The sequence below is a fragment of the Xiphophorus hellerii genome, chromosome 15 (genome assembly GCF_003331165.1).
Source record: "Xiphophorus hellerii strain 12219 chromosome 15, Xiphophorus_hellerii-4.1, whole genome shotgun sequence".
NCBI lineage: Eukaryota > Metazoa > Chordata > Actinopteri > Cyprinodontiformes > Poeciliidae > Xiphophorus > Xiphophorus hellerii.
In genome coordinates this window covers 9,794,904-9,821,691 of record NC_045686.1, presented here as the reverse complement: position 1 = coordinate 9,821,691, position 26,788 = coordinate 9,794,904, and the positions used below count along the sequence as shown (strand labels likewise).

Genomic DNA, 26,788 nt, shown 5'->3' with positions numbered 1-26,788 from the left:
TGTGTTAAACCTTTAAGACTCAATACTTCGTAGAACCAAATTTTCTCTTCAATGTCTAAGTCTTACCATAGATTGTCAGTTATATTTTGATCTGGACTTTGACTAGGGCATTCTAGCATCATTCTGAATATATCAAGATTGCGTAATATTTAGCTCTATCCATTGTGGTCATTTCAATTCAAAACCTTCATTACTCCCAAAGGGAAATTAAGTATAGTTGAAACTCTTCTTGTTCTGTTCTGGTGGTCCCCGGAACAGAACCAGCCTTCAATCTCAGGTAGTTTAGAATTTTTAAGTCTCTAAAGCAGGGGTCTCAAACTCCAGTCCTCGAGGGCCGCAGTCCTGCAACTTTTAGATGTGCCACTGCTGCACCACACCTGAATAGAATAATTAGGTCATTAGCAAGGCTGGGAGAACTGATCTACACAAGGAGGAGGTAATTAAGCCATTTCATTCCAGTGTTTTGTACATCTAAAAACTGTAGGTCTGCGGCCCTCGAGGACTGGAGTTTGAGACCCCTGCTCTAAAGGCTCTGATGTTGCTTCCCCAACAGAGGATAGCAGAAGGTTTGATTAAGTTTCACTCTGCCTGGTCTGTCGGTTTAATTGGGTGACCATTTCTTTGTAGGTTCACAGTTGTGTCATTCTCTAATCATTTTTGTCAGGCTGAATAGTAAAGCACGCCATGCATTTCAGATTGTCACTTAAAACTATGAATAATTTTCCTCTTGCTTACCAAATATTTGTCTTTTTGTGTTTCTTATCAACATAAAATCTCACAAAATTACATTGAAAATTATGTCTGTACACAACAAAATGCAAAAACTTTAAGGACAGAAATCTGGTGTCTAAAAGTAGAACAGAAGGCTTTTCTCAATGGCTTTATGGCTTTATCAAGACTTTAACCTTCCATCTGCTCTAATTCATAATAGAAGACGTGGCTAATCCAGTCACCTGTCAAGTCATTTTTATTTTTTTACCTGCTTGCCCTTTAACAAACAGCTTAAAGGGATGCCGTCCAACATGGCTTTGTGCAACATCTGGTGTAACTGGGCTAAATCCTGCAATTATTATGATGGATTCTAGTTTAGCTTTTATAGCCTAAAGAGGCTATTTTTCATCTACATTGAGCTCCTTAGGGTATAAGATATTGATTAACAGCAGAAACTTCCCAAATTAAAATTTCACTCAGAACAAATTATGTGTTTTATGTTTTAAAGTCGGGAGTTGCAGTCTGATCTTAAACCGTGGACATAAACAAAAAAATTACTTGGCATTCACTTCATCATAGATAAACTGCTATTGCAGGCCTAATCGCACATTAATGACAATTCCATTTCTATTTCCAGCAACAATCCAAAAATAACAGATAAATAAATAAATTTGGACCACTGTTAACAGTTTCAGAGCTGAATTATCTTTCAACACATTAACAGTGGATGACAGCTGAAAACGGCCTGAGAATTTTCATTTCACAGGAAACAGTGGGAGGTGGGAGGGTTTAATTCAGCCCCCACATCTCCAGAGATTCTCCACCTCAGAGCAAAGATGCACCCCCAACCCCCAGCCGTCCTGCTCGGCTTCTGGAAACCATTTCCATCTCTGAAAAAGGCCCGGTCGTCGCTACCTGGCCGGCCTTTGCGATGCTCCGTGTTGATTGGTACTGACAGAGTGCACTCATGTGGCATCACACATTCTGTAATCTCTCAGAGACAAAAATGGAAAAAAAATAGCACAAAAGGCAAGCTGAAGAAAGACTGCTGGGAGGATGAAACTGAAGTAATGATGCAATCCACTGGAGAGACTCTGGATAGTCTGAGTTATCAAGCGAGACGACTGCGAGCAGCTCACAGGTGTATGGGCGCACGCTCGGGGTCCTGGATCTTTCTGTAATCCTGCACTCAGACGTATGAACGATCACAGTCAGCTCTTACCTCCAGTCCATCTTCTCCACCAGGTACGCACATATCAGAAAGCCTGTCCGATTGAAGCCATGCGTGCAGTGCACTCCTTCAGGAGACATAAAAATGTTTGAAAAAACAGCAAATTAAATGTGTGGTAGATGCAAACTTCTATACAATCAGAGGAATACACCATGCAAAGCATCGTGGTTAGAAAACGTTATTTATTTTTAGAGTCTTGATAAAATTCAATAAATCAAAAAAAAAAAAGAGCATGTTATCCCCTTTCTGTTCGTGTCAACCTCTCTAAGATGAGTCCATGTTTTGAGAACTGGAGTGAATCGTCTCAGAGTGCTTTCTGACTTTATACCTACATCAAGAATCTGCCTCAAACCAGCTGCTGGACAAACACAGGAGACTCAAAGATGTGTGAAACAGTTAGGGAAATGAAGCATGAACAGAAAATGCTAAAAACATAATGAAAGCAAACAAAAGCAGAGACGTTTATCCCCCTAAATGCAACAAATTTAAGAAACTAGTTCTTTTTTCCCTTAGCGAGGTGTACAAAAGCTTTGAAATGAAACAAAATGAAAGTTGTCTGGAGTAGAAGTTCTCCACGTTAGGAGGTTTGACCGGCCTTTATCAACCCAGCTGTTTCAATTGGATATGTGTTCTGCAGAGAAAGCCAACCCTGATTACCAGCTGGCTAAAGACAGGATGTTGTTGAGATGACGATCAGACACTCTGCTTTAGTGCTCAGGCTACTCGATTTACAAGGCAAGGCTGAATTTGGAGGCAAAAAGTCAATGAATAGAAAGTCGAGGTGTAAGAGAGCCCCCTGCTGCCAACAGCGTGACACTTCGCAGTTTCATGCTTGATTAGGACATGGCAAGAATTATTTCTCAACTAAACGATTCCTTTTGTTGTTAATTATTTATTCAGACACTAATTGCTTTGACTAAAATAAAAATGAAATAAGCAAAAAATAGTAAACGTTAAAAAAAATTAAAGGATCTATGAAGGCACTACATAAAACAAAAGTCATAAAACAATACAATAAAAGCCCACACACTGACATTTTCAGTTGGAAAGAAAAAATAATTTAGACACCAACTGATGCTCCTTCACCCACAATCACCTACACAATGTTCACCAGGAGAGCTGTTTCTGTTCTAATGATAACTCCTACACTTTTACAAATGAATATAATACTGACTGCCACAGACATCAAACTGTTTTGGGAGCGTGTGTGAAATTCACCCACTCTCTTTACCACTAATAATGAAAAACTTAATCGGGATGGCTTATTCTGCGTGGTTCTACAAACAGAACAGACCCCAATAAGAGCCTAATTGATGTCTGTGAACAAATATGCAAGTAAAACATATGGAAGACATTTATTTAGACAAAGCCTAGAAACACACTTTGCTGTAAAAGGATAATATTGAATAGTAATGCTGCCCTCTGCTGTAAACAAATGGTAGTGCTTCAAAATAACTGCATCTTCTCCATAATCTAACATCTACTTTAGCCCTTCAGCTTTATCTTTAATTTTGAAATTAACTTAAGTCACCTTCTTGAACATGAGTAAAATCATGTCTACAAAGTTACTGTAAACTTTAATAAATGTACTGTAAATGGCGGTATATTGCAAAAAGAGTTTTCCCCAGAATCAAACTACTGAAGGAGAAAAAAATGTTTAAAAATGAAAAATAATGGGGCGTGCTGTGGTGGCGCAGGGGGTTAGCACGCCCCACGTTTGGAGGCCTTAGTCCTCGACGCGGACGTCGTGGGTTCGACTCCCGGTCTTCCCCCCTCTCCTCACCCTCCTTCCTGTCTGCCTACTGTGGAAAAAAATATGAGCCACTAGCGCCGCAAAAACTCTTCGGAGAAAAAATAAATAAATAAACCAAATAAAATTAAAAATAAAGTAACCCTGAAACATTACTGTTAAACTATGTGAAACTTAGCAATTAATTGTATTCATCAGAGCCCTTAATGATGATCTAGACTCAATAAAGGCTGCCACACTAAATACTAAAGTGAATAGGTTTGAATGAAGTACGACTTTTTCCTTAACTGGAAAATAATTCTTGAAAATGTCAGAATTTAATAACAATCATAACAATCACAGCAAAATCAAAACACCAAATAAAATGGATTTCTTTTTATACAGATTCACCCAGATATTTGCATGCACCACATAAATGAACACATAATTTTCTTTTAGCTGTCTAAAGCTAAATCAGGTCTGTTAGAATCATTAAAATAATTTCTTTTTGCTAAATGCCACAAAAATGGGAGAAAATATGTCAGAAATGTATTAACATCTTCAAAATAATAAGCTTACATACATGTCCTCAATGTATACCAATGCATTGCCTTTGAACTGTATAACGTTCTCTACTAGAAAGATGACAGGAAAATAACCAAGAGAATTAATAGACAGAGATGGCTTACCGATCAGTTCTGTGGGATTCTTCTCTATGAAGTCCTCACAGAGCCTGATGAACACTGCAGTTGTCTCTTTAGAAGGGCATTCCCCGTGGCTTTAAACGTATGGAATAACAAATTCCAGCACATTAAACACAGACAGAACTTCAACACCTTTAATTGTTTAGATTTACAGTGAAATCGGCTCATACCCTTTGCACTGGAGCTTCAGATATTTAATTCCTTCTTTCTCAATATCGTTGCGGTCATAAAAGCGAGTAGTGTTTGTCAAATCTACAAGCAAACCCATTTTCACCTGAGGAAAAGACAGAGACAGTGAAGCAATGGGTTTTCTTCTCAATGTCAGTGCTTTTGTCTTTAGTAATTTCCTTACTTTGAGGCTTTTTAAATAGTTGGACAACATGCTCGGATGAAACCTGTTCTCCTCTGCGACTTGGTCATCATACCTGGGGCCCAACATCGTTTTCATAGGCAGGAATTTACCTAGGAAAAAAAGAGTCATTAAACCATTATCAATAAATGTTAAATCAGTAAAGTCACTTTTTTTTGCAAAGATTTTTAATTAAGGCATTACCTTGAACTACTATACTGATTTATTTTAGCCCAGGGTAAGTAGATTATCTCAACACTTTAATGTTCTTTCTTCCTCATATCTTAATTGTCTTTGCTGTGACTTGTATTGAGGTATTTTAACTGTTTTTCCATTTTGCTTCTAATAGATAATCATCTGCTTCTAATACTGTTTTTTTACTTTGGTGTTTCGTCACTTTGTATTCTTTAGTTTTAGAGTAATCTGCTAAATAAGATATTAAATATTTATTCTTTTTAGGTCAGGGTTCTTATGCATTATTCTTTTTAGAACTCCAAATTTTATGACAATGTAATTGTAAATACAAAATATCCTTATGAATTTATAAAGTCAGAAAGATGGGTAGAATATTTTTACTATTTTTTCTTATTAATATCTTCATTCTCAGGTTGCAAAGAAATACAAGGTTTTTTGTTGTTTTTTTACTTAGATTTGCTTTCTCCAGATGGAGTGGTGGAGCAGATGGATATTCTACCACAAAACATCCCTATTACCACTGTCATATCATTAAATTAACAATTGATCATTGATTTTTAATTGGATTTACTGAAATCCATTGCTTCTAATCCTAAAAGCCAGATTATTCTGACCATAGGGTGAAATTAAGATTTTGCGAGACACTAGATCAAAAACCTTCTGGGCTAATGCTACTCATTGCAAAATCCCCAGGATTCCACACCTGAGATAAATAGCAAAAACTGAAAATTGAAAGCTGTGTAGTGAAACCTTTCAGGGAAATTTACTTGTGTGCACCTGTGTATTAAACGTTAACTGAACGTGTGTGTTAATAGCTGCAATTCTAGGCAGAGGAGTTTCTGGCACTTCGTACAAGAGCAGCTCTGTCCGTCGTGCACCATGCCTAGCCTCGGTTTGTTTTGACACGTGATACTAGGAAGCTTGTAGACGGAAACAAAATGTTTAATGCAACTTTTGCCCAATTGAATAATGTTGCCCATGAATACTACTTTGGTTTTCAAGCACCACTGAAAGCCACTACATGCGTATTTAACCTGCACGCCCTTAAAGGTGGCATGTGAGAAGCGTCACGACAGACTTCATTGAATAAATCCGGCAAATTCATGAGGTATACAAAAAACAACAAAATCCAAACGCAAATTTAAAACATATAAAATTTATGTAATTTTGTAAGTGAGCTATGGAACTCGGCGGTAAATACCTATCACTGGTTTATTTACTAAATATAGCTCTTTCACTTGGATAGCACTGTACACTCACATTCTTGTAAGCCTTCTAAGATAAACAACAACAAACTGAGACAGCTAGTTTTTCCTAAATTATCTTCAACTTCATTTTTAGAGAACGCAGCGAATCTAGTACTATCCACATGTTATTGGGCAAACAAGTTAATTCACTCTACACAGCTTGCAGAAGATAACATTTTAAAAATTAGCCCATATGTATGTGATATATGTTATTATTTACCTGCCACAGGCTGCCCTCTCCTGGGACAGTTACGCCATCGAGGAGGGGGTCCAGTGTGCGACATGTTAAGAATAGACTTGTAAAAATGAGCAAAACCTTAAATAAGTATCCGTCGGTCACAGATCTCTGATCCCGGATTAACAATACACTCGAGCACTGCGGCTTCAAGGCCCAGTAGCTGCTAATTCAAAGGGATCAGCCAACAAGTTTAAGCCCGGGCAGCATTCCGACGGGCGGGAACGAATTTAAACACAACATGGGCTGTGAAGAGTCAATGCAGTGCACCACCCGAAAATTACTTCTCTCTTTCCAAGGTGTTTTCTTTCTTTTTAAATCCACATGGTAAGAAAAAGGCAAGCATTACTTCACTGGGTTAGCTTGGGCTAAATTACAGAGCCAAGCTCCTTCTTCGTAGTAATATCTGTGATTTAAGACAGATAACCTGCAATGCTGCCACCTATTGATACATTTCAGAATGACATGAAGCTCAAAGATTTTTTTTCAGGCATGTGCACTAAAGCTAAAGCTCATGACTTCATGTGGAATTTCACACTGTGTTGTTAAATTCATTCATTTTTATTAAACATTTTAAGATTTTATTTAACTGCACGCTGCGACTGACATGGAAACAATTTTGTTGTTATAAAATTCATTAATCTAAACTGAAAGTGAGATTCAAAAAAAATTATAAGAAATGACAACACAGCTGCAATTCACAGTCAATAATATTAAAAACAACAGAATAAGGATGAAAGGGAGTATGATTAAAAGAAGAAATGCTGTTTTAAAATAGATGTTATGCAAACAAGAAAGTTGCAACACATACTAATTTGGATTTAAAAAAAGAGAGAGAATGATTTTGCCATGCATTGGTGGAGAGTAGCTTAAATTTGGTGTACAGCCTACCCAATCAAATATCAGTGGTATTTTTTAATTAGATCATAATGCATGCAGCACAAGAAAGGTGAAATTAAACTAATAAATTAATATGGTTTTGCAGGCTGCAGAGTGGCACTGTTGACTTCCAGAAAACATATTCTTGGTTCAATGAATGGACATGTTTAACTATGTACTTAAAAAAATGAATCATTAATAATATGTTACTGGATAATGTCTAAGTTTTGAAGGTGTTACCAAAAAGGAGTAGGATTTTTATATGTTACAACTTTTAATTGAATATTTTTACTCAAAATATTTTCCTGACTATCTTAATAAGTCATTTAGGATTTGTCTCTTCATAGTTTTCTGTTATAATGTGTTTTGACTGTGACCATCATTTCTTTCATGTGCAAATTTAATAACAGAAGTCATGCATTTTTTTCCACATATTCATCTTGTAATAAGACATATCCTTACAAACATTTAATCCTCCAGAAGAATTAATAAAACCTGTTTACATAACACCATAATTCATAGAGCAACAAAATCAGGGTAAACCAATATAAACAGTAGGAATGCCGATTCATTGTTTGTGTTTGTTTTGAAGTTAATGAAGACAGAAACCTAGCAACACATACCACAGTGGAACGCAGACAAAGGCTTCCACCCTGTTACTACCAGTATCGCCTGACTATCACAGATTATTACACACAAAAGGAAAACCGAAGTTTGTTGTAGCAAAAACACATCTAGAACAGTTTCTTTTTTGTTGTTGTTTTACTTTGTCCCATTAATGGTTATCGTTGTTTTTACATCTTCTTTATTGTTCATACTTTATATACAGATCCAAACCACTTTCACATTCACATGCTCTATTACACAGTGGTAAAAGAAACATAACTGTACAAGCTTATTTCTGTGAAAACAATTAGAAAACAACACAAAGTGTACAAAACCCCTGTTATGAGTTCAGGTTTCTATAAAAAAACATGACTTTAACAAATCATTTCAGAACCCTTTTCACATATAATATCCTACAGAATACATTTTTTTGTCATCATTTTTATTATAAAATATTCAGAAAAAGCTGCCATTACCTTGGTACATAATTGTTTTCACTGGTAAACTAACACACTGTTGAATTTGTTTTGCATTTAATTTCAACATTTACCTTTGGTGAACTCACATCTGTCATTAAATATGGTGAATCTCATTAACCCAAAATAAAGTCCAATTGAAGTGAAGGTAGTCACAAATAATGTGAGGAAAATAGGCAATGGTATTATTAAACTTGGACATTTCTCCAAAATTCATGAAAAGAAACTGGACAGGGAGCCTGCACAGCAACACTGAAGAAACTGTAGGAATTAATTTCAAACAGAGACCAGTTGTGTTCTATGTAACAACAATCTTCTGTGTCCATATGTCTGAACAAGAAAGTATGCCATGGCCACAAGACAGAGGTCCTTTCTCCCAGAAAACAGTGGAGTTACATTTTTCAACGTCATAGTGAAGCCATCTGGATCAACACTGAAGAAAAGATGGTTTTCATAAAAATCTGTGAGGTCACCTAAAAAGAGCCTTTCAATCTTATAGATTTGGGGATCCTTTGTCAGGTAGAATGTCAAGAGACTCCAATTAAAACAGGGCAGATTGCTAAAATTGAATCAAAAGGTATATTAAAGTTTTAGTCAAAAGGTATGAACACTTCTGTAACCAGGCTATAGGAGCAGCAGTTTTGCAGTTGAACTGTAAAGGATAAATTTACTTGGAATGTTTTTTTTTTTGTTGTTTTTTTTATGACAAGCCTAGCATTTTAAAAGAGCTGTTTGCATTTTTGGGAATCTGTATTCTGATATATCATGCAATCAACATGCTGTGTGTTCTTTAATAATACAGTCTATGACACATAGTTTGTTGGTACAGTAAACAGCCTACAAAACATGTTCTGAGAACTCAATTTTACAAACACAGTCTTGTTGTAGATTTGATTTAAGACCAAAAAGCAGCGTTTTGGTCTTAATGTAATGAAGGCGTCTTGATAGCAGCCTTAAAAAAAAACAGGTTGCCATGCTGTAAATAAAAACAGGCCATACGTTTTCAACTCATGTTGTTTCACTGTAGGCAACAATCTTTCTGCATGTTGTCACTGAACATCTGTACTGAATGACTCATCTTAGCTTCACCTTGTGTTTTGTTGCCACAAACTCTCACCTAACATCACTTTGTTCAAACATGTTCAAGCTTATGTATAAACTCTTCATCGAAGTCTTTTCTTGTTCGTTGCCCAAGTCACTCTTGGATGGCTTTTCCACTCGTGGCAACATATCCTGACAGCGATATGGGCTGCTCTGTGAGGAAGAAAACACCATTGATCCTTCTGGAGAAGACAGGAGCTGTGTCTCTGAGGTATCGGAGAACCTCTCTTCCGGTTCATTCTCTCGTGTAGAACTAAACGATGGGTCGCAGTCGTTACCATTATGGACTGGAGTGAGAGGTGCCCCTCGATTTCTTTGAGTTTTATCTGTGACAACTTGGTTTTCAAATTGATCTGTAGGTGGCTGGAAGAACCCCTCCACCTGAAACAGACATACAAGGTATGGGGGAAAATAACATCAGGTGTTGTCAAGAAGATTAAACTTGACTAATGTTCAGACTTCAACTTTGCACCAAGCACCCAGAAAGTACACATTTGCCCTCCTGAAGTTTCCTGTGGTAGTCTCATCATTAGTTAAGAACATTGAAATGTTTTCTGTTGTTTTGTACAACTGGAAGATGTTCATGCAAGTCAGCAAACAGTAGCAAACCACAGCAAGTCAGGGGACTGATCTGCTTTGCTGCAGATCCTGACAAAAGTTATTCATAACAAAAAAATGTTTGACATTTAATTAATTCAGCTCCACCTCTGGATCTGTACACAATCAAACATCTTTGGCAATCACTATTCAACTAAGGCAGGATTTAAAAAGGTTTTCCAAGAAGAGAAACCTAAGTTTATCTTTTTAGGGGAACATTTCTAGGTTTTGGCTGGAAAGACTGCACAAGTAAACAGCCCACAACAGGTGGATGGGGGTTGGGGTAATTCCTGAATTATGAAGATCTAAATGGTGGTATCTATGCAACTGCTTCAAACAAATTATTATAAATGGAGAGTAGATCTAATTCTAAACTAAAAAACAATCAACTTTAAAAGGTTTTCAGTGTTATAGCAAAACTGAAAAGGAGGAAGAGTTTGGAAATTTTCAGAGTTATTCCCACTTTGGCTCCCAAATCCACAGCTGAGATTTCTTAAGGTCCACTTCAGAAATTAAAGCAGTTTGCAAAAATGATATATACTGCTCAAAAAAATAAAGGGAACACTTTAAGTGTTAAACACCTGTTTAAGTGTTCCCTTTATTTTTTTGAGCAGTGTATTTATGCTTTGACTTTTTGCCATAGATAATAAGAAAGTATACACAAAAGACAAATACAATATCCTGGCACCTGATCCTGTTGTAAATAACCCCCCATTTAATTCCCTTGGTTGCAGTATTTGCAACCAACCTTCATGTTTTAAAGTCTCCAACAAATACTTTTTCAGGGCTGAAAGGTTTTGTAACCACTGTGTGTTAGAGTATTATGTTACAGTCTAGATGAGTTTGTGCATTGAAAAACATGCGGTCAGAGGAAGTGTAGCTTTTGTCACAAAGCCTCAAAATTATTCAAACATAACATGTGTCATAAGGCAAGTTAGAACAACCAAAATCTACAAATAATGTTCACAGTTGAAAGATATTTACACCCATTGAATGAAATCTGATGGGTGTCTGACGTCAGATTTGACCAGCATTTCTAGTTTCCCATCAGATAGGATTATCAAAACGATTTCTATTTTCTCAGAACTAACATAACGTGAGAGAATTTTTATCATTTGTTCTACGTCAGAAGTTTGAGAAAACCCACATGGAAATGTTATTTCTCTGCGTTCTTCTGATTTTATTCTCGTTTTGATTTTATTAAAGAAACACCTCAGCATGGTTTTAACGCAACAGCTCAAACACTATTTCCTTGTGTGACATTGTGGGAAATTGAAAAAAAAAAAAAATCTAGCAAAATATCAGGCAAAGCATTATGGACCTCCACAAGTGTGGTTCATCCTACTGGGTACAATTTTTAGATGCCTGAAAGATCCACATTTATCTGTTCAACAACGTATAAAGAAATGTTGAGCAATCATCCTATTCAGGAAGGAGACGGGCTAAATGTCCCTGAGATGAACATGTTTTGGTGCAATATGTATAAATGAGATCAGAACAAAACATTTTTTGAAGACACTCATCCACATAGGCTGCAAGGCAACTCAGCAAGGAAGAAGCAATTAAGTCATAAGGCAAGTCATACTTGCATATGCACTCAGGGAAAAGACCTTGATTATTTTGGAAGCATGTCCTGTGGTCTGATAAAACCAAAACTGGTACAATTAGTCATACTGACAGCTGCTACATTTGAAGAGAAAAAGGAGGAAGCTTACAAAACTAACAACATCAACCCAACAATGAAGGACCGCAGCAGTTGCATGATACGGTGTGGGTGTTTCACTGCAGGACGCAGGGGTGCACTTCTACTAAAACGATCACATCACATGGAAACAACAGGATGTGGAAGTACAAAGGCAACATTTCTAAACATCAGCTGGTTTTAAATGAGTACAACAAAGTCTTTATCTTAGTCCTATAGGACGTTAGTGGACAGAGCCGAGGTGTTTCCAAGAAAAATGACCTACAAATTTATTTCAGTTCCTCCACTTCTGTGAAGAGAAATGGTCTAAAATTCCAGCAAGTTATTGTGCAAAAACTAGAGGAAGCATATTGGAAAGTCTGAAAAGCTAGTTTCTTAAAAAGCAAAGAAATGTATTTAAACTTCTGACTTAAAGTAGAAAAAAAGGAAAAATCTCTAAAATTAATTTCTTGCTTTTTACTTTTGGGATTTAGCATATAGAAATCATTTTGGTAAACCTAATGAATAGTCTAGTCTCACACAACGTTAGCAATTTTTACTGTATATGTAAATGACTAGTTTCAACTTTAAGTACTGGTGTAAATGTGATATTTTCTCATGGTATAATCTATTATTTGTTGTTAAAACACATAGATCATGACTAATTACTCCCATGGAGCATCAGAAACTTTGGCCAACTTTTATCCACAAAATTGCATCATTTTACATTGAGGCCTGTGTGCAAACCTTGTGGTTGGTTTACATGCAGGAATAAGCCTCAACCTCATCTGCATTGCGGTCATGTTCTTTTTAACGAGAACAAACTGTTTCCTGAAAATGCATCCAGACATGTTGCCTTTGTTCACAGAAATTTAATGTTTTAATATGGACACTGAATCCTGGATCAGCTCAAATTTTAGCGCAGGTTTGGTCAAATCTGTCTATTTTCTACACTAGTTTTAAACATGAAATCAATGCCTACAAATAACTCCACTGTTTGTTGCTGTAAATCACTCTTTATCACTCTGGCAAAAAGCATTTAAAAATACATCAAATGATATGAAGGTACTTTAACCTCTACTTTAGCCAAATCCCAAAATGAAATCTTTTGTAGTTTTACCTCATTTCCAGGACCTGCACCTTCTGATTGAGTTATCACCACTCTGTCAGTTTGAGGTTTAAAGACAGGTTTCTGCATTACACCTATTAATTAGGTTGAGTTTTGCAAGCACCCGTTTGTTTTTATTAGCAATCTTGTCTGCACAGAGAAAACAGGAACTTTTCATTCAGATTTTCTTGGCTGGATGACAAAATCTGAATTTACAACCACGTACTCTTTGATCAGTTAGGACATTTACATGCTTGAAATTTTAGCGACTGTAGTTTGAGGCCTGCATTTGCTATGACCGTGGAAATATTAGCCAATGTTTGGGAAGTTTTTTAATTAACAATATGTTTACGTGGTGTAGGATTATGGATAACATCTTGTTTGGGAATGCCCTTATAATTTTTTGCAAAACCAACAGTAAAGATTTAATTTGCATTCTAACTTAGGGAGCAGTCTATCTAGTATGAGTGGTTACATTTATGTGGTCACTCACCCTGGATAGAATACTAGATGTGTCATTGATTGCACCATAAACTCAATAAAGTACCGTAACTCAACAAGGGACCACAAAAAAGTTAGCAGAAGATGTTTTATGACTTCATTGATGTTAATCTGCATGCATGCCATCCCACTTTATCACAATTTATATTAAAATTACCTTTTCATGACTCTGTGTCAGCCACTTCGCCACAGAACTGAGACGAGGATTCGGCAAAGGCTTGTCATTAAATTTCTTCCACCTAAAAATCAAATTAACAATCATTAAATTTTTGTATGTGTTTGGTTTTCCAGATGAATAATCAGAAACAGAAATGACCAGGAAAAATCAAGGAGTGAAACTTACTGAATGGCACAGGTCAACCCAATAGACAGTACAAGAATGACAAGAATGCCTCCACAGATGCTTACAGCTTTAATAAGCCTGGGATCTGTAGATTATAATAGATATGTATTATGCTAATATTTGTCATGGCTGCAAGAAAAAGAAAGAATTTTCACTGGAAATTATTGACATATTTGGTGGTCGTGATTTCACACCATATCTACTAAGAGAAACTAAGATTGAGTCCATATTAACAGAATTCTCTTAGAGCATATTGTGCCTAATAAAAGACTCTAATAAATAATAACAGTTAAAAAATGTTTAAAACGTTAAAAAACACCCAAAAATCTGCTTGCCTAATTCATTTTCATTAAAAACAAAATTAACAATCCAGTTTTTTAATTCCCCCCCCCCCCCCTAATGAAAGCAGTATAAAATAAAATATAAAAATATAAAGTAAAATTAAAGATGCTTTTATATATTTGTTTGGTTTTCCAAACAAAGATGTGCATTTTTGTTTTTTCAGTTTGAGCACATTCAAGACCCATGATTATTTAATTGATTCAGATTGTGTTGGGTTGCTTTAAATTTAATTGGTTTGGAGTAGAATGACAAGGTGAAGGAAAAGATTTAAATATAGTTTACGAATTAAACAACCAAAAGTCCATTAGTTTTTTTTTTCTATTTGTTTGCTATTTAGTTATAAAATGCTAATTGTTCCTGACAAAATCTATGTCCTCAAAATAAGATTCCTTCCATACATGATACTGGTGACATCACATTAGGCATACAGCAACTGATCATAGTTCTTTTATGTTGTTTTGTGTATTTTTATCTCTATTTGCATGATTTTTCACATTTCTATTAAAAATATATTTACTTGTAATCATCCAACAATAATGATTGCTTATTTTAGCTCATCACCTCAGTTGTTGTGTTTCTTGCTGTGGCATTGATCCAAATACACACAAAGCAGAAAAATCGTATTGTGTTTGGTGAAATCCTGCAATAAATAGCAATGTTTAATTGCCCACCGGTGTTCTCATTGTCAGTGTACACTTGGTGGTGAAAAATATGTCACTGTGTCTTTAATGATGTTCTGCAATTTATAGTTATGCTTTGCTAAACTTAATATGTGCAAGTTAATTTATTAGCAAAAGTGTAAAACTGTTCTATATTTCTAATAAACTTTTATGCCAACTTTTGTAAAACAACATCATAGAGCATTGAGAAGCTTGAAATGGATGAAATATAAACAAGGTGGTACAAGAAATCTAGGAATGGTTTCGTCTGATAAAGGGGAGCTCCTTTCATGAAAGACAAAGGAAATTATCATAGCTAAATTTTTAGATGAAAAAAATTATCTACAACTTTCAATAAAATGTGACGCATCAAATGAAATGAGTGAATTTAAAGAATAACAGTGAAATGTTGCAACAGCTACAGGTGTCTTATTGCTTTGACAAGCAAAAACAGGAAAATCCTTTCCCTTCCAAGCTTTCAGGAAGGAATTCAGCGAGCGAAGCCAAGAAAAACACGACCAGATGCCAAACTGCTTCAAGAGTCATCTTGAGGGGAAAATAAATAACACAAACCTTCAGGTGATTAATCTTAGCCTGACAATGCCGTGCCGAGATTTTTCAACTCTTTAATACAGACATAATCATTTAGATCCCCCTTTTATGATCATGATATGGGTTAACAAGCTGAGAGTGTGGATGTTAAAGCTTTCTTCTGTTTTTGTTGCGATTCATTACACGTGAGGGCAAGAACTAAATTCTGAACTTTAATGTGACAACTTTGCAGCAAAAGAGCATAGAATCTTTCACTTGTTCTTCTGTTGCAAAGAACCAATTCAAGTAACAACCTTTTAGTAAATTGAATAGCTTCTTAAATAATACTCACCAAATCTATTTGTTCTGAAATACACAGTGCTGCTCATATCAGTCTCGTTGTCGCTTGTGGCCTCAACCTTGACATTGTAGTGGGTGTTTGGTTTCAGGTCCTTCAACCAGACTCCATCTTCACTACCACTAACAGAAACATCTAGTAGAAAATCATTCTGTTATTGTTATGAATGTGGTCTTTAAAAAAGATGTAAAAACATTAGCAAAGACAGGGGCAACTTACTGTGCTGGAGTCCCTGTGCTTCGTAAAAGATTATGTATGTATCAACATTACTGCATGTATACTGTGACTTTGTGTGCCACTTCACAAAGGCACTTTTATCGTCAGCTTCCACAACTGTGACAAAGATGTGCTCTGGAACTGCAGGAATAACATTTTCAAAACTGTCAATAACCACAAAAAAAAAAAGTGATGTCTCTGCAACTTGCAAAGAGACGTTTCAGTGGGGCAGGGGAGTGTAAATACTTGTGCTTGGATGTATTAACAAAGTCCACAGTAAATTACTTTTTTTAGTGATTGGAGTTTCATTTTGAGTAATTATTACATTTTGAATGTCTCAGTGAAGGCTCAGTTTAACATTAATCCTGGTGATGAGTGTATGCAAACTTCACAGTGGTACAGATCACATATGTATGTGTTTTTGTGTTAATGAAAAATTTATTTGATATTTACCTCCCGTACTGGAGCAGAACGGATTTGAGTGGATGCTGTGCCCTGTGATGTCATTGAAGAGAGGTGTTACTGTAATTATGTATGGTGTTCTAAGCAACAGGCCTGCAAAAATAGAAAGAAAACATATATTGCCACTGAAATGACAAGAAAAGGTTGCAACACCTTTAAGGTACATTCGATGACCAAGTAAAGCTGGAAAACAATAAAAATTTGTTAAAAAAAATTAAAAAATAAATAAATACAGCATAATACATATTTGCAGCTTATCAGTGCAATGAAAACAAATGGCTTATAATATGAGTCATGCAGGAAGAGACTAGATTTTCTTGTAAGAACATCATCATATGAATATCAGAAGTCAATCTTCTCAATAAACCTATTTAAATTGATAAAATCTTCCATGGAAATGCATTATGTAACAGCTTTTAATATGAAATTCCACTAATGAGTCCATTATATTCTTCACTGAGTCGATAATAGATAAGCCATTAACTGATGTTTTGATAAATGGGAGGACGGATCACTCACACACTTTGTCTTTAACACACATTCTAACCTACCAAACAGAGTTGCATTAGTGAATATGGTCTCCTTCCAGTAGTACTGTTGTCCATCGTGGGTCCAGTCAATTATGTAACTACTGATGGGTTTTTCTGACACATTCCAGCTGACCTGAATAACACCTCCCATTCTATGTTTTGTTGTTTGGATGCTCCAAACTTCAGGAAGGCCCGCTGAGGATATGAAGAGAGAAACAACCAACAAGTCAAGAGACAGGATAGAAATCTTGTTGTTGTTTAAAATGTCTACATGTAGCAGTAAAACTAACTGTCTCCAACAGCTGGAACATAAACAGAGTCGAGCAGTGCACCATTACTGGAAACTGCGAGATAAAATCTGTGTGAACGGTGGTCCAGATCGACATCACAAGATGAGCTGCCACATGAAGTATAGGTGTAATTTCCTGTGATTGTGTTGTCTTTGTAGGCAACCTGTTTGACGGTGAATGCCTCTGTACATGTTGAAGGAATACCCTGGTTTAGAGAGAAGCATGAAATGTTAGACAGCAATCCAACAATTGTGCACTTAAATATTCTCAAAACATTTTGCTCTTTTCTGTACCTTCCACATGAGGTGAACTTTTCTCTTTCCGTTTTTTTCCAATTCAGCCACCTTTCTCCAAAGTTGCATCCTGATGCGGCTCCCTAAAAACAGTTCATATAAGTTTGAAATTAATCACACTTCAATAGACAGGCAAACACAGAAATTATGCTGGATTATTTTCATCTAGGGCCAAGAAAAGAGAAAGCCGACATTCACACCTTGAACTAAGTCCAAAACCACCTTGTTGTCATAGCAACAGGTGTAAAGAAACTGCAGTCATGCCTTGAATCACTGCAAAGCTTTGGCTTTCCAAGAAGTGGTTGCAGAATGACAATGTGGAATGCAAACACACCCATAGAAGCGTTTAACCCCGACATTTGTGGCAAAACTATGTGGGTAGAACCAAATCAGTTAACGGTCAACAGGTTTACGGCTTCGTCAGCATTGTGTCACACCAATAAGAATGAATGTGAAATTTGGCTAGATTTAAATCTCAAGTGACACATTTCTGCAGTCAAGTCTGATCCTGTGACTTGAGTTTGACTAATTACATGAACACTTTAAAGAGGGTTTGGAAAACAAAGACATGAATGATTTATGCACAGTGCCATCCAGAAGTTTGCACACCCCTTTATTAACCATACCACACAGTAGGTCAACTATGAAATAGTTGTGCATAATTGTGAAGTGAAAGAAAATGCATACTTTATACACATCCTTTGCTGCAATTACAGCTGCAAGTTTTATGGGGTATGTCTCTACCGACTTTGCACTTCTAGATACTGAGGAGGGAATTTACAAAACATTGCAATCTTCTCCTTTTTCGCTTTCATTATTTGCTTTAATTCTGCCCAGGATTCACAAAGCAGACTGCAATCTGCATGCATTTTAGGCACAAGAGTCTGGGGGAATGATTTCTACCTTTTGTGCATCATACCCCTTTTTTGTAAATCCAAAAGATATGTATGTTTTTTTTCTCCTTTTATTCTACTTTTACAAGAACGTTTACCAGATCAGATTGTCTCTGCACAATCCACAAATATCCAAACAATTTAGATTTTAGACATTAAGCAGTTATTTGTTCCAGTTGTAATTTCCATAAATAATGAAATAATGTGGGCAAAGGGGAAGCACAGAGACACAGACACTGTTTGCTGATGAAGTTACTTCACAAACAAATCACCTTTTGCATCAGGTTTCAGAATTGGACATGAACTCGGGTTTGAATCTGTTGCTAAAATTCTTTCATGTTCTTCTTTGCTGATGTTCTTAAAGAGGTCAGCTTGCTTAATTTATTTAAATATTGGCCTTACTGTTCATTTTGGTGAGAGCAGTCTTCTCCGGGCTCCATTCGCTCCAAAGTCCCCTTTCAGAGGCACATCGGACTGAAATGTTGTAGTTAATGCAGGATTCCACTTCCTTAATAGTGGCACTGAAATCTGATCGATTTGTCCACAAAACCTACAAAAAAACAAAAAAATCATATCGTTTGGTGAGAAAGAATATATATTAAAATAGTTCAATCTTAGAAGCTCAAAGCTGTAAACAATATTAAGCATTTATTGATCAGCACTTTAGTCATTTGGTTCGTTTATAGTCTATGCATTTAGCTTGTTATTGCTTGTCAGCATTTTTAGAAAATAAATGCTGTGAAAGCTAAGAGAGCATTTATCATGTTAAAAGGTATTTTTATTTCTTTACATCTGTAAGTCATAGAATACAAAGCAATATATTATCTATCTTTGATTACAAAATTTGTTTGATGACATGAGTATGATAAAGCTGTGACAAAAAAGCAGCAAATAGAAAAACTCCCCCGCCAGAGGTATACAATACTTTTTAACCTACTGTATATACAACTAAAATACATATTTCTGTAAGGAATTCACAATGAATTATCACAGATCCCATAAAAAGACAAAGTGTTCTTTTTTTTACCTCTGGGGCTTTGTCAGGCTCTGATGTCTGAAACAAACAAGACAGAAATTGTCTAAATGAGAAAACATTTATACTTTTGAAAAACATTTTCAATACCAAACGCAGCTACGAGTTTCCAAACTGTATATTTGTATAATCAATTATATATGCGGACAACCCTGCTGTACATGCAGCAGATGGCTTCTGCTTGCTGCAAGTGAGAAACAGGACCTAGCATGTAGGTTCTAGCTTTTATTGTGGGAAAAAGAGTCCCAGTTAACCAATTTACCCTGCAGTTCAACAAGGTTTCATGAATCTTTTGTGATGCTTCAATTAAATTAAAACATTATTACCAGCATGAACACGTTCACGTCAAATAAACGCATTGTGTCAACACATCTTCAACTTCTTCTATTGCATTTTTCAACACTTTGTCCCCATATTGAGGACACATCCGCATATTACCAACACCAGCTGAGCTAATTATTTCAACCTCCCTTTAACCACAATGTTGTAAGATCTGTAAAGTAGAAATGAACAAATATTAATAATTTACCTAAAATGCTCTGTGCAGGTAACAGATGAGTAACTTCACATATAATTAACTGTAAGAGCTTTGTTTTCAGTTTTTGTTTGTTTCATTGGGCACCCAAGAAACTATTCAATGGTCATTACTTTTTGTAGACCTTTTTTTAATTATTTGGCCACAAATAACTGCATTACTGAATTCAGATTTTTAGTTAATACATCAACAAGAGCCAAAGCCAAATTCTACCTACTGATTTACAGTGCTATGTAGATTTAAATTTTTCATAACAAAAAATCCTTTCTTCATCAGTCTTTCTGGTGTTATGAAATCTTCTAGCTATACTTTTCATATCACCATTTTGAAGAGTTCATGTTTGCTTTCCTATTGTCCCTGCACACACAATTGTATTCTTCCTACCTTGTAGTATTTGACTTGACAACGGGGTTCGTCCGTGACCCACTTTACCAACAGATGCTCTGACGAGGGAATTATCTTCAAATTCTTTGGAGGATTAATTTTCGCTGAGGAAATATGTAGTAATCATCACAACATAGAAAATGATTAGCATAAACAGATGCATAGTTGTGAAACTTTCAATTTATGTTACTTACTTATGCTACGTGGATCAAACACATAGGGGTCAGACTCCGTCTCCCCATATTGAGTTCTTGCTCTGACTTTAATAGTGTATAGGTTAGAGTAGTACATATAATTAACTATATCATCTGGATTCACCAAATGTGTGCAATTGTGTGTGCAGCTCGCTACTTGTGACTTGCAGATTTCCTTCAAGGAATCACTACAGAAAGAAAAAATATGTATTAAAAATAATAATTTAACAACATTTAATTGGCTAAATGAAAACATGCTTGACATACGTAAGTATGGTGTAGTTTGCTGTTTGTAGAGAATCCATATGATGCTTCCAAGAACATGTGAAGAGTTTAGGCACACCGTTCGGCCCATTTACATTATAATGCAAGACACATGTGATATTTTTAGGCTTTGCTGCAAATGAAAAAAGAGGTAAAGAGTATAATGTCATGGCAGGAATGACAAGCAATACGAATCAATGACATATAGAAGATTTTATTTTACAATATGTCCTTATAGTGACGCCTCCTAAGAGCTGATTCCCATAAGAGCTATGACACTGCACAACTGCGCTTGATTGAGTGAAGTTTCTCAGTGACAAGACAGTGTGTGTTGCGTTTATAGTTTTTGACAGGCTTTCATTGATGTTTTTCCCGTTCAGTGTCCAGAAGATTTTGCCATGATTTGAACATGATGTTTGGCACACTATCTCAACGCTGGAGTCCTCTTCTACGTACAGATCTTTAGGGTAAACGTTACAGATCACATGCTGGCCTGCAGGAAATAAAAACGGAAGGAAAAGTTCACTCATTGTCATGATTCCCATGAACTCTTTAGTTGTTTAAACTAAGCACCCAACCTTATGTCTGTGTGTGTGTGTGTTTTTGAAGACAGCTTTGAATAATTTCTTGACTTTCCTTTGAATCCCTACTTGTTTATCCAACCCTGGATTTAATCAGTCTCCTTTGTTTTAAAAATTGTTGGTGTAAATCAGAACAAAATATATTAATGTTTACAGTGGTAACAGGAAAAAAACATGAACAAGCCCAACTGATGGGAAGACCTTTGCAAATCACTGTGTTACATCAACAACATATGAAATACTAATTAAACATTGGCTACACCAATCCCTAATTCTGGATCAATACCAAAACCTCCCAAGTCAAATACATTATCGGTAATAATTGCAGAAATTAACAATAAAAACTAACATTTCTCTAAGTAGTCAGTGTAACTAAGCTTATAATTTTATAAAAACTAATAATTCTCTAAGTAATTAGTGTAACTAAGCTCATAATTTTATTTACACAAGTTTTAATTTGTACACCTTCTTTGCACTTCATTACCTGAAGCTCAGATTTGCATGAAGCAAAGACAAATTATTTTAAATGTGACTCTGCCTTTCACTTTCATTTGAGTTCTTAAGACAGAGCTTTGTTCCTGGCTTGTGGGAAACGATACCGACTAACCCTCAGGGGATTTACAGTGATAGAAGTCTGCTAGATTCTAGGACAGAAAATAATAATATGAGTGGTGGCAAATAAGCTCCAGTCCACGATCCCTATGTGTGAAGTTTCTTTTCCTACTTTTCTGACCTTTGTGTTTACTCCTGGTCAGCTGCCAATAGCAATGGAAAAAGTAGCTTCATTATCTTTTTTGGAAACTAAGAGCTTGCGTGGATCGTTTTCAGTCCATGTGACTCAACTTTGTCTGTGCAGCTCCATTAGCAAACCCCCTGCAGCCTCTGTGTTGATATTCAAGCATCTAGAAAGTTCAAATATTTGTCATGCTATAACCAGACTTCAATGTATCTTATTGTGATTTCACATGAAAAAAAAAATAATCAAAAGGCAACCAATCCTTGAGAAATAAACAAAAATATAAAAATGTAGTGTGGATTTACCCCCTATTAATCTGATGCCTCTGAATAAAATGAATTGCAAATTCAAACTGAAGTCACCTGTCACAGATCACTTTCACCCAGATGGATTTCTGTTAATTGTGATGATTTTCCACTTACAGCAAATCAACATCTTGATCAAAGCATAAGCATGCCTGAGGCTTGTCTAGTCAAAGTCCTGCCCAAAATCTTCACAAAAATGTATCTCAAGACTAAAAATGTCCTGTAGCTCCAGTGATTCTGGAAATTCTCCAACGAGAAAAAAATTTCTCGTGGGATACAAGCAAAACAAACCCCCAAAAAGCTTCACAGCAGTTTTGCCAAGAACCGAGTCAATCACTGACTCAATATGTATCACCTTTTGAGATTTTTCTTTGAAAAAGTATTTCTAAGCTACATATGATCATGATTTTCACTCCACTTCAGATTATGAGTATCGCATTTATGAAATCATAAAAAAAAAACATAAAATGTGAAGGAGCATGAATATTGGTAGGCAGCTTAGAATGAGATGCAGCTTGAAGACATTTCTTTGTAAAAACGGCACCACACAAAAAAACACTTTCCTACAGCACAGAGGGCTCAAAAAGAAACTGATATTTCAATATGATAGATAGATAGATAGATAGATAGATAGATAGATAGATAGATAGATAGATAGATAGATAGATAGATAGATAGATAGATAGATAGATAGATAGATAGATAGATAGATAGATAGATAGATAGATAGATAGATAGATAGATAGATACTAAAGGAATGAAAGAATGCTTCTTTATTCATCAGAAACGTGAAGTGAACATGAAACCAATAAAGAAAAACCACACACACAAACGCGTTTTCCCCCAAATCTGTCAAACGTCTTGTCAGTAATTGTTTTTTTTAATTATTTGTTTTTTAAAACGTTTATTTTTAACTAAAACACGCAAAAACTAAAATAAATGTAAAAGTTTTTCCTACCTTTGAAAAGGAAGGAGTTGCAGAGAGAGATAAAGAGAGCCGCAACCACAAAAATCGAAAACAGGGACATATGCATAATTTCTCCTTATGTCCAGTTCTCATGGAAATCGTCGGTAAGAACTACAACAATAAAAGAGATAAAAGCGGTTGAGTCACATGCTGTTACAACAGACTGCAACCGTCCGCCGAAGTGCATTTACTCCACCCGCTCTAAATGTCAGCTTACAGGAACTGAAGCAAACCCTGAAATAAACTGGAGGCATTACCTAACTGGAAACGCTGCAGAGGAAAAGGGGAAGTGTAGCAACTTGCGGGCAGCTTCCAAACACTCAAGACAAGACCACCCTCACTCCATTTTCTATTGTATGAATCACATTTTACTTTCTCTGATTAATACTAATAATAAATCTTACTTGCCTCGCGCAGGTATACTTGGATACAAATTAAATGCGGGGAAAACATTGAAACATCGGAGCAATTGATTTCAGACTATATTCTTTACTGGAGGAACAGAAAAGAAATGGGTTATTTTATGCACTCCAGCAAAGCTTTATTGACGGTTTATTTACTCCATTTAACTTCTGCATTGCAACATGACACTCAGCAATGTTCCAAATTGAACACACACATGTTTGATGTTCAGACTTTGACCGAGCTTGGAACTGAATCTTTTTTTTTTTTTTTTGGTAAAGTTCTTGTTCGAGTTAAAACCTGTTAGAGATGTTAATGACTCTGTCATTAACATTTCTCTAAATGAAGCTTAGAGAAAATATATCAGTTATTATCAATCATCAACTGAGGTCCGAGAGTCCATTCCACTGTCAAGACTTAAGCTCTGAAGGTTAAACTTGATTAGGAAAACAAACAATAGAAAAACGTTAATATCCTCATGAAATTGATCTGTGTGTCTGATCTGAATCAGTGATTCCTGTTATCTCACACCCTCACTGAGCGTTTGGATAGGCCGAACATCAAGCAAACTTTTGAAGCCTTAGTATATGTCAGTTAGTTGATTGTGCAAGTTAAGTAGGCTAATTATTTTTCAGCTTTAACCTCGTAATGGCAGCAATAGAGGTTAAACTCGCCTTATTTTTTCCAAATGTTGTTGAAACTAGTCCAAAAAATATCAATGCTGCGGTGATTTGAAGATAAAGTACATTGGTTTTAGATCCGTTTAGTGCTTGTTTTCGTAATTCTCAAATAAGTGTACATACAGGGATAAACTGTACACTTAAGCATTTATTAATATAATCATTTGGTTCGGTTATAGTCTATTCTTTTAACTTTTTATTTTAAGTAGTAGTATATAATGTTATGATAAAGCATTTGTTTGATATGACTAGTACTTAAAGTACAGTGTTCATTTTGTGAGATTTTTTTTTAAAACGAAAAACTGTTTTTTGAACAATAGGTTCGCCCCATTCACGAGTCAGCAAGGCATACTGCGCGCTGTGTGGGCGGAGTTTGAACGCCAATGTACTGTAGCGATCCAGTGGAGACAGCGCGGTAGGAAGTCATTTCATACAGTATACACAAATATGTCACCCTATATCGGGATTGGTAACAATGTTTTTTTTTTTATCCATTGTGAGAATATAATAAAACAACAACAACAACAATAATAATAATAATAATAATAATAATAATAATAATAATAATAATAATAATAAAATAACTCCATCAAATTTCGCAACAAAAATCCCCGTTACTGGCCTGATCCAAGATAATATCATCTGCAAAAAGCAAAGATGAATCCTGAGGATCCTAACACAGACAGCCTCCTCTCTATGACTGCACTCCCAGACTCTGTCCATGAATCATGTGACGAATGGCAGTCCTGGCATAGACAAACCAACACCAGAAAAAGCTGACTTTGTCCAAAAACGTGAACAAAGCTCTTGCTTTTGGTTGGCATGAGGAAAACCCCTCCCTTGCTACCCATTAAAAGGTCTACCCAGGTCTTGCGCCGGCTAACTGTTAAGGAAGTGTACTTAAATGGTGGTGACCCGGAAGACTTACCCAGAAATACTCAGATTTTGGTTTTATTTTATATCTACTCATGCTATGTTTTTGTTAAAAAAAAATTGTTTTTAAATATTGTTAATGAGTTCACTTTTTTCAATATCATACTTAATATAAAAATACGACACTACAATTTGCACGTGCCATAATGTCCGCCACTATCATTTCCGGGGTAAATTTGTAACTTGTATACATAACATACCTTGCAGTCCTTGATAACCGGTACATACATGTCAACGGCCGTGATAATAGCCGCTGTTGTTGGCGGCGGGGTTCTGCTCTTAATGCGCCGTCTCTTCCCCCGGGGGAAAGCAGTAAAGCTGCTCCAGTATCCGACCGACACCATGCGCGGAAAGACTGTGATAGTGACTGGGGCTAACAGCGGGATAGGGAAGGCCGTGGCCGGGGAGCTGCTGAAGCTTCGCGCCCGGGTCATCATGGCCTGCCGGGACCTGCGGAGCGCCGAGGACGTAGCCCAGGACCTGAAGAGCCGAGCGGGGCCAGAGCAGGGGGAGGTGGTCATCAAGCACCTGGACTTGGCTTCCCTCCAATCTGTCCGGAATTTTTGTGAGGAAATCAACAAGGTAACAATATGGATGGATGTTCGTTGGTTTATTTACCAGCTGGCTTCCAGTACAGTCCACCTATTGTTGTGTTTAGTTAGTGATGTGTGGTCCAAAAGGAGCACTGTCCGTGGTGCTGAACAAAAGAGTGACAGGGATCCGCTTATTTACTTACACATCAGAATAATTTCATTCGCATAGACCAGTAAAACAGAAACTCAACCTTGTTTCTGATAAATGTAAAAGTTAAACATGAAATAAGGGATAAATGATTCTTTGTATATTCATCATTGGGGGGGGGAGGTGACACAGGACAGAGGGTGGAAGGAGTAGTGACCCCTTGTATTTTTCTCCATACTTATCAGGTCAAACCACATAGTGCAATACAATATCACTGGTCAATCTATCCGTCAAATTCTTATATTTTTTTTGTGTTGTATTTATATTTACTTATATTCTTATATTCTATATTCTTATTCCTTGTTTCTTGCATAATTTAAGGTTTTTCTTGCATAATTTAAGGTTTTGGTTACTCACATTTGGTGTGTACCTTAGTATTTAATTTGTATTTTGTATTCTTTTGCACTTTTGCTTACTGTGTGTTAACTTTGTTTTTTGCCTGGGAGCTGCTGGTAACTTCAATTTCCTGAGGGAGTCTTCCCAAAGGATCAATAAAGTACAAGTCTAAGTCTAAGTCTATGTCTGATCAATATACACATAAATAATATAAGAACTGACCATTTAACTGATAAGAGTCAGCAATTACTTTCTAGCAGAAAGCAGATTCCCATTAATTATAAGTTGACTTTCTGGTGGAGAAAGCCAGACCCACGCCGTCACCCTGCCTACCCCACAGCTGACAGTGTGTTTAATGTTCTTAGTCTGAAAACATCAGATGTACACATGATGTTTTTGTAATATTTACCAAATGGAATTTAGGATTATT

The 26,788-nt window shown here is 36.1% G+C and overlaps 3 protein-coding genes and 1 long non-coding RNA gene across 4 annotated transcripts in view; 2 read left to right on the top strand and 2 right to left on the bottom strand.

Annotated features, from left to right (window-relative positions):
* The window catches only part of rngtt (RNA guanylyltransferase and 5'-phosphatase), a 92,817-nt gene extending 86,367 nt beyond the window's left edge, over positions 1-6,450 (bottom strand). Inside the window, exons 1-5 of the mRNA XM_032585648.1 lie at positions 6,387-6,450; positions 4,728-4,837; positions 4,546-4,649; positions 4,361-4,449; positions 1,934-2,009 (exon numbers count right to left, since the gene is read on the bottom strand). Coding sequence (XP_032441539.1) covers positions 1,934-2,009; positions 4,361-4,449; positions 4,546-4,649; positions 4,728-4,837; positions 6,387-6,450 — 443 coding nt within the window. The remainder of the gene's footprint in view (positions 1-1,933; positions 2,010-4,360; positions 4,450-4,545; positions 4,650-4,727; positions 4,838-6,386) is intronic.
* Positions 6,451-7,708: 1,258 nt separating this feature from the next.
* On the bottom strand, positions 7,709-23,501 carry LOC116733736 (interleukin-31 receptor subunit alpha-like). The gene is given in 17 exon segments (XM_032584541.1): positions 7,709-9,844; positions 13,508-13,589; positions 13,694-13,778; positions 15,578-15,718; positions 15,803-15,940; positions 16,253-16,354; positions 16,813-16,986; positions 17,082-17,286; positions 17,375-17,457; positions 18,670-18,817; positions 19,295-19,321; positions 20,220-20,323; positions 20,414-20,601; positions 20,681-20,818; positions 20,820-20,896; positions 20,899-21,170; positions 23,258-23,501. Coding segments are annotated over 17 exon segments (2,409 nt in total). The 5' UTR covers positions 23,334-23,501; the 3' UTR covers positions 7,709-9,475.
* The window catches only part of LOC116733740 (uncharacterized), a 25,828-nt gene continuing 16,882 nt past the window's right edge, over positions 17,843-26,788 (top strand). The window contains exons 1-3 of the long non-coding RNA XR_004342101.1: positions 17,843-17,853; positions 20,837-20,842; positions 24,610-24,615. This is a non-coding gene — a long non-coding RNA (uncharacterized LOC116733740). The remainder of the gene's footprint in view (positions 17,854-20,836; positions 20,843-24,609; positions 24,616-26,788) is intronic.
* The window catches only part of rdh14b (retinol dehydrogenase 14b), a 4,413-nt gene continuing 3,062 nt past the window's right edge, over positions 25,438-26,788 (top strand). The window contains exon 1 of the mRNA XM_032584547.1: positions 25,438-25,863. Within this exon, the coding sequence (XP_032440438.1) occupies positions 25,510-25,863 (354 nt within the window). The 5' untranslated portion in view covers positions 25,438-25,509. The remainder of the gene's footprint in view (positions 25,864-26,788) is intronic.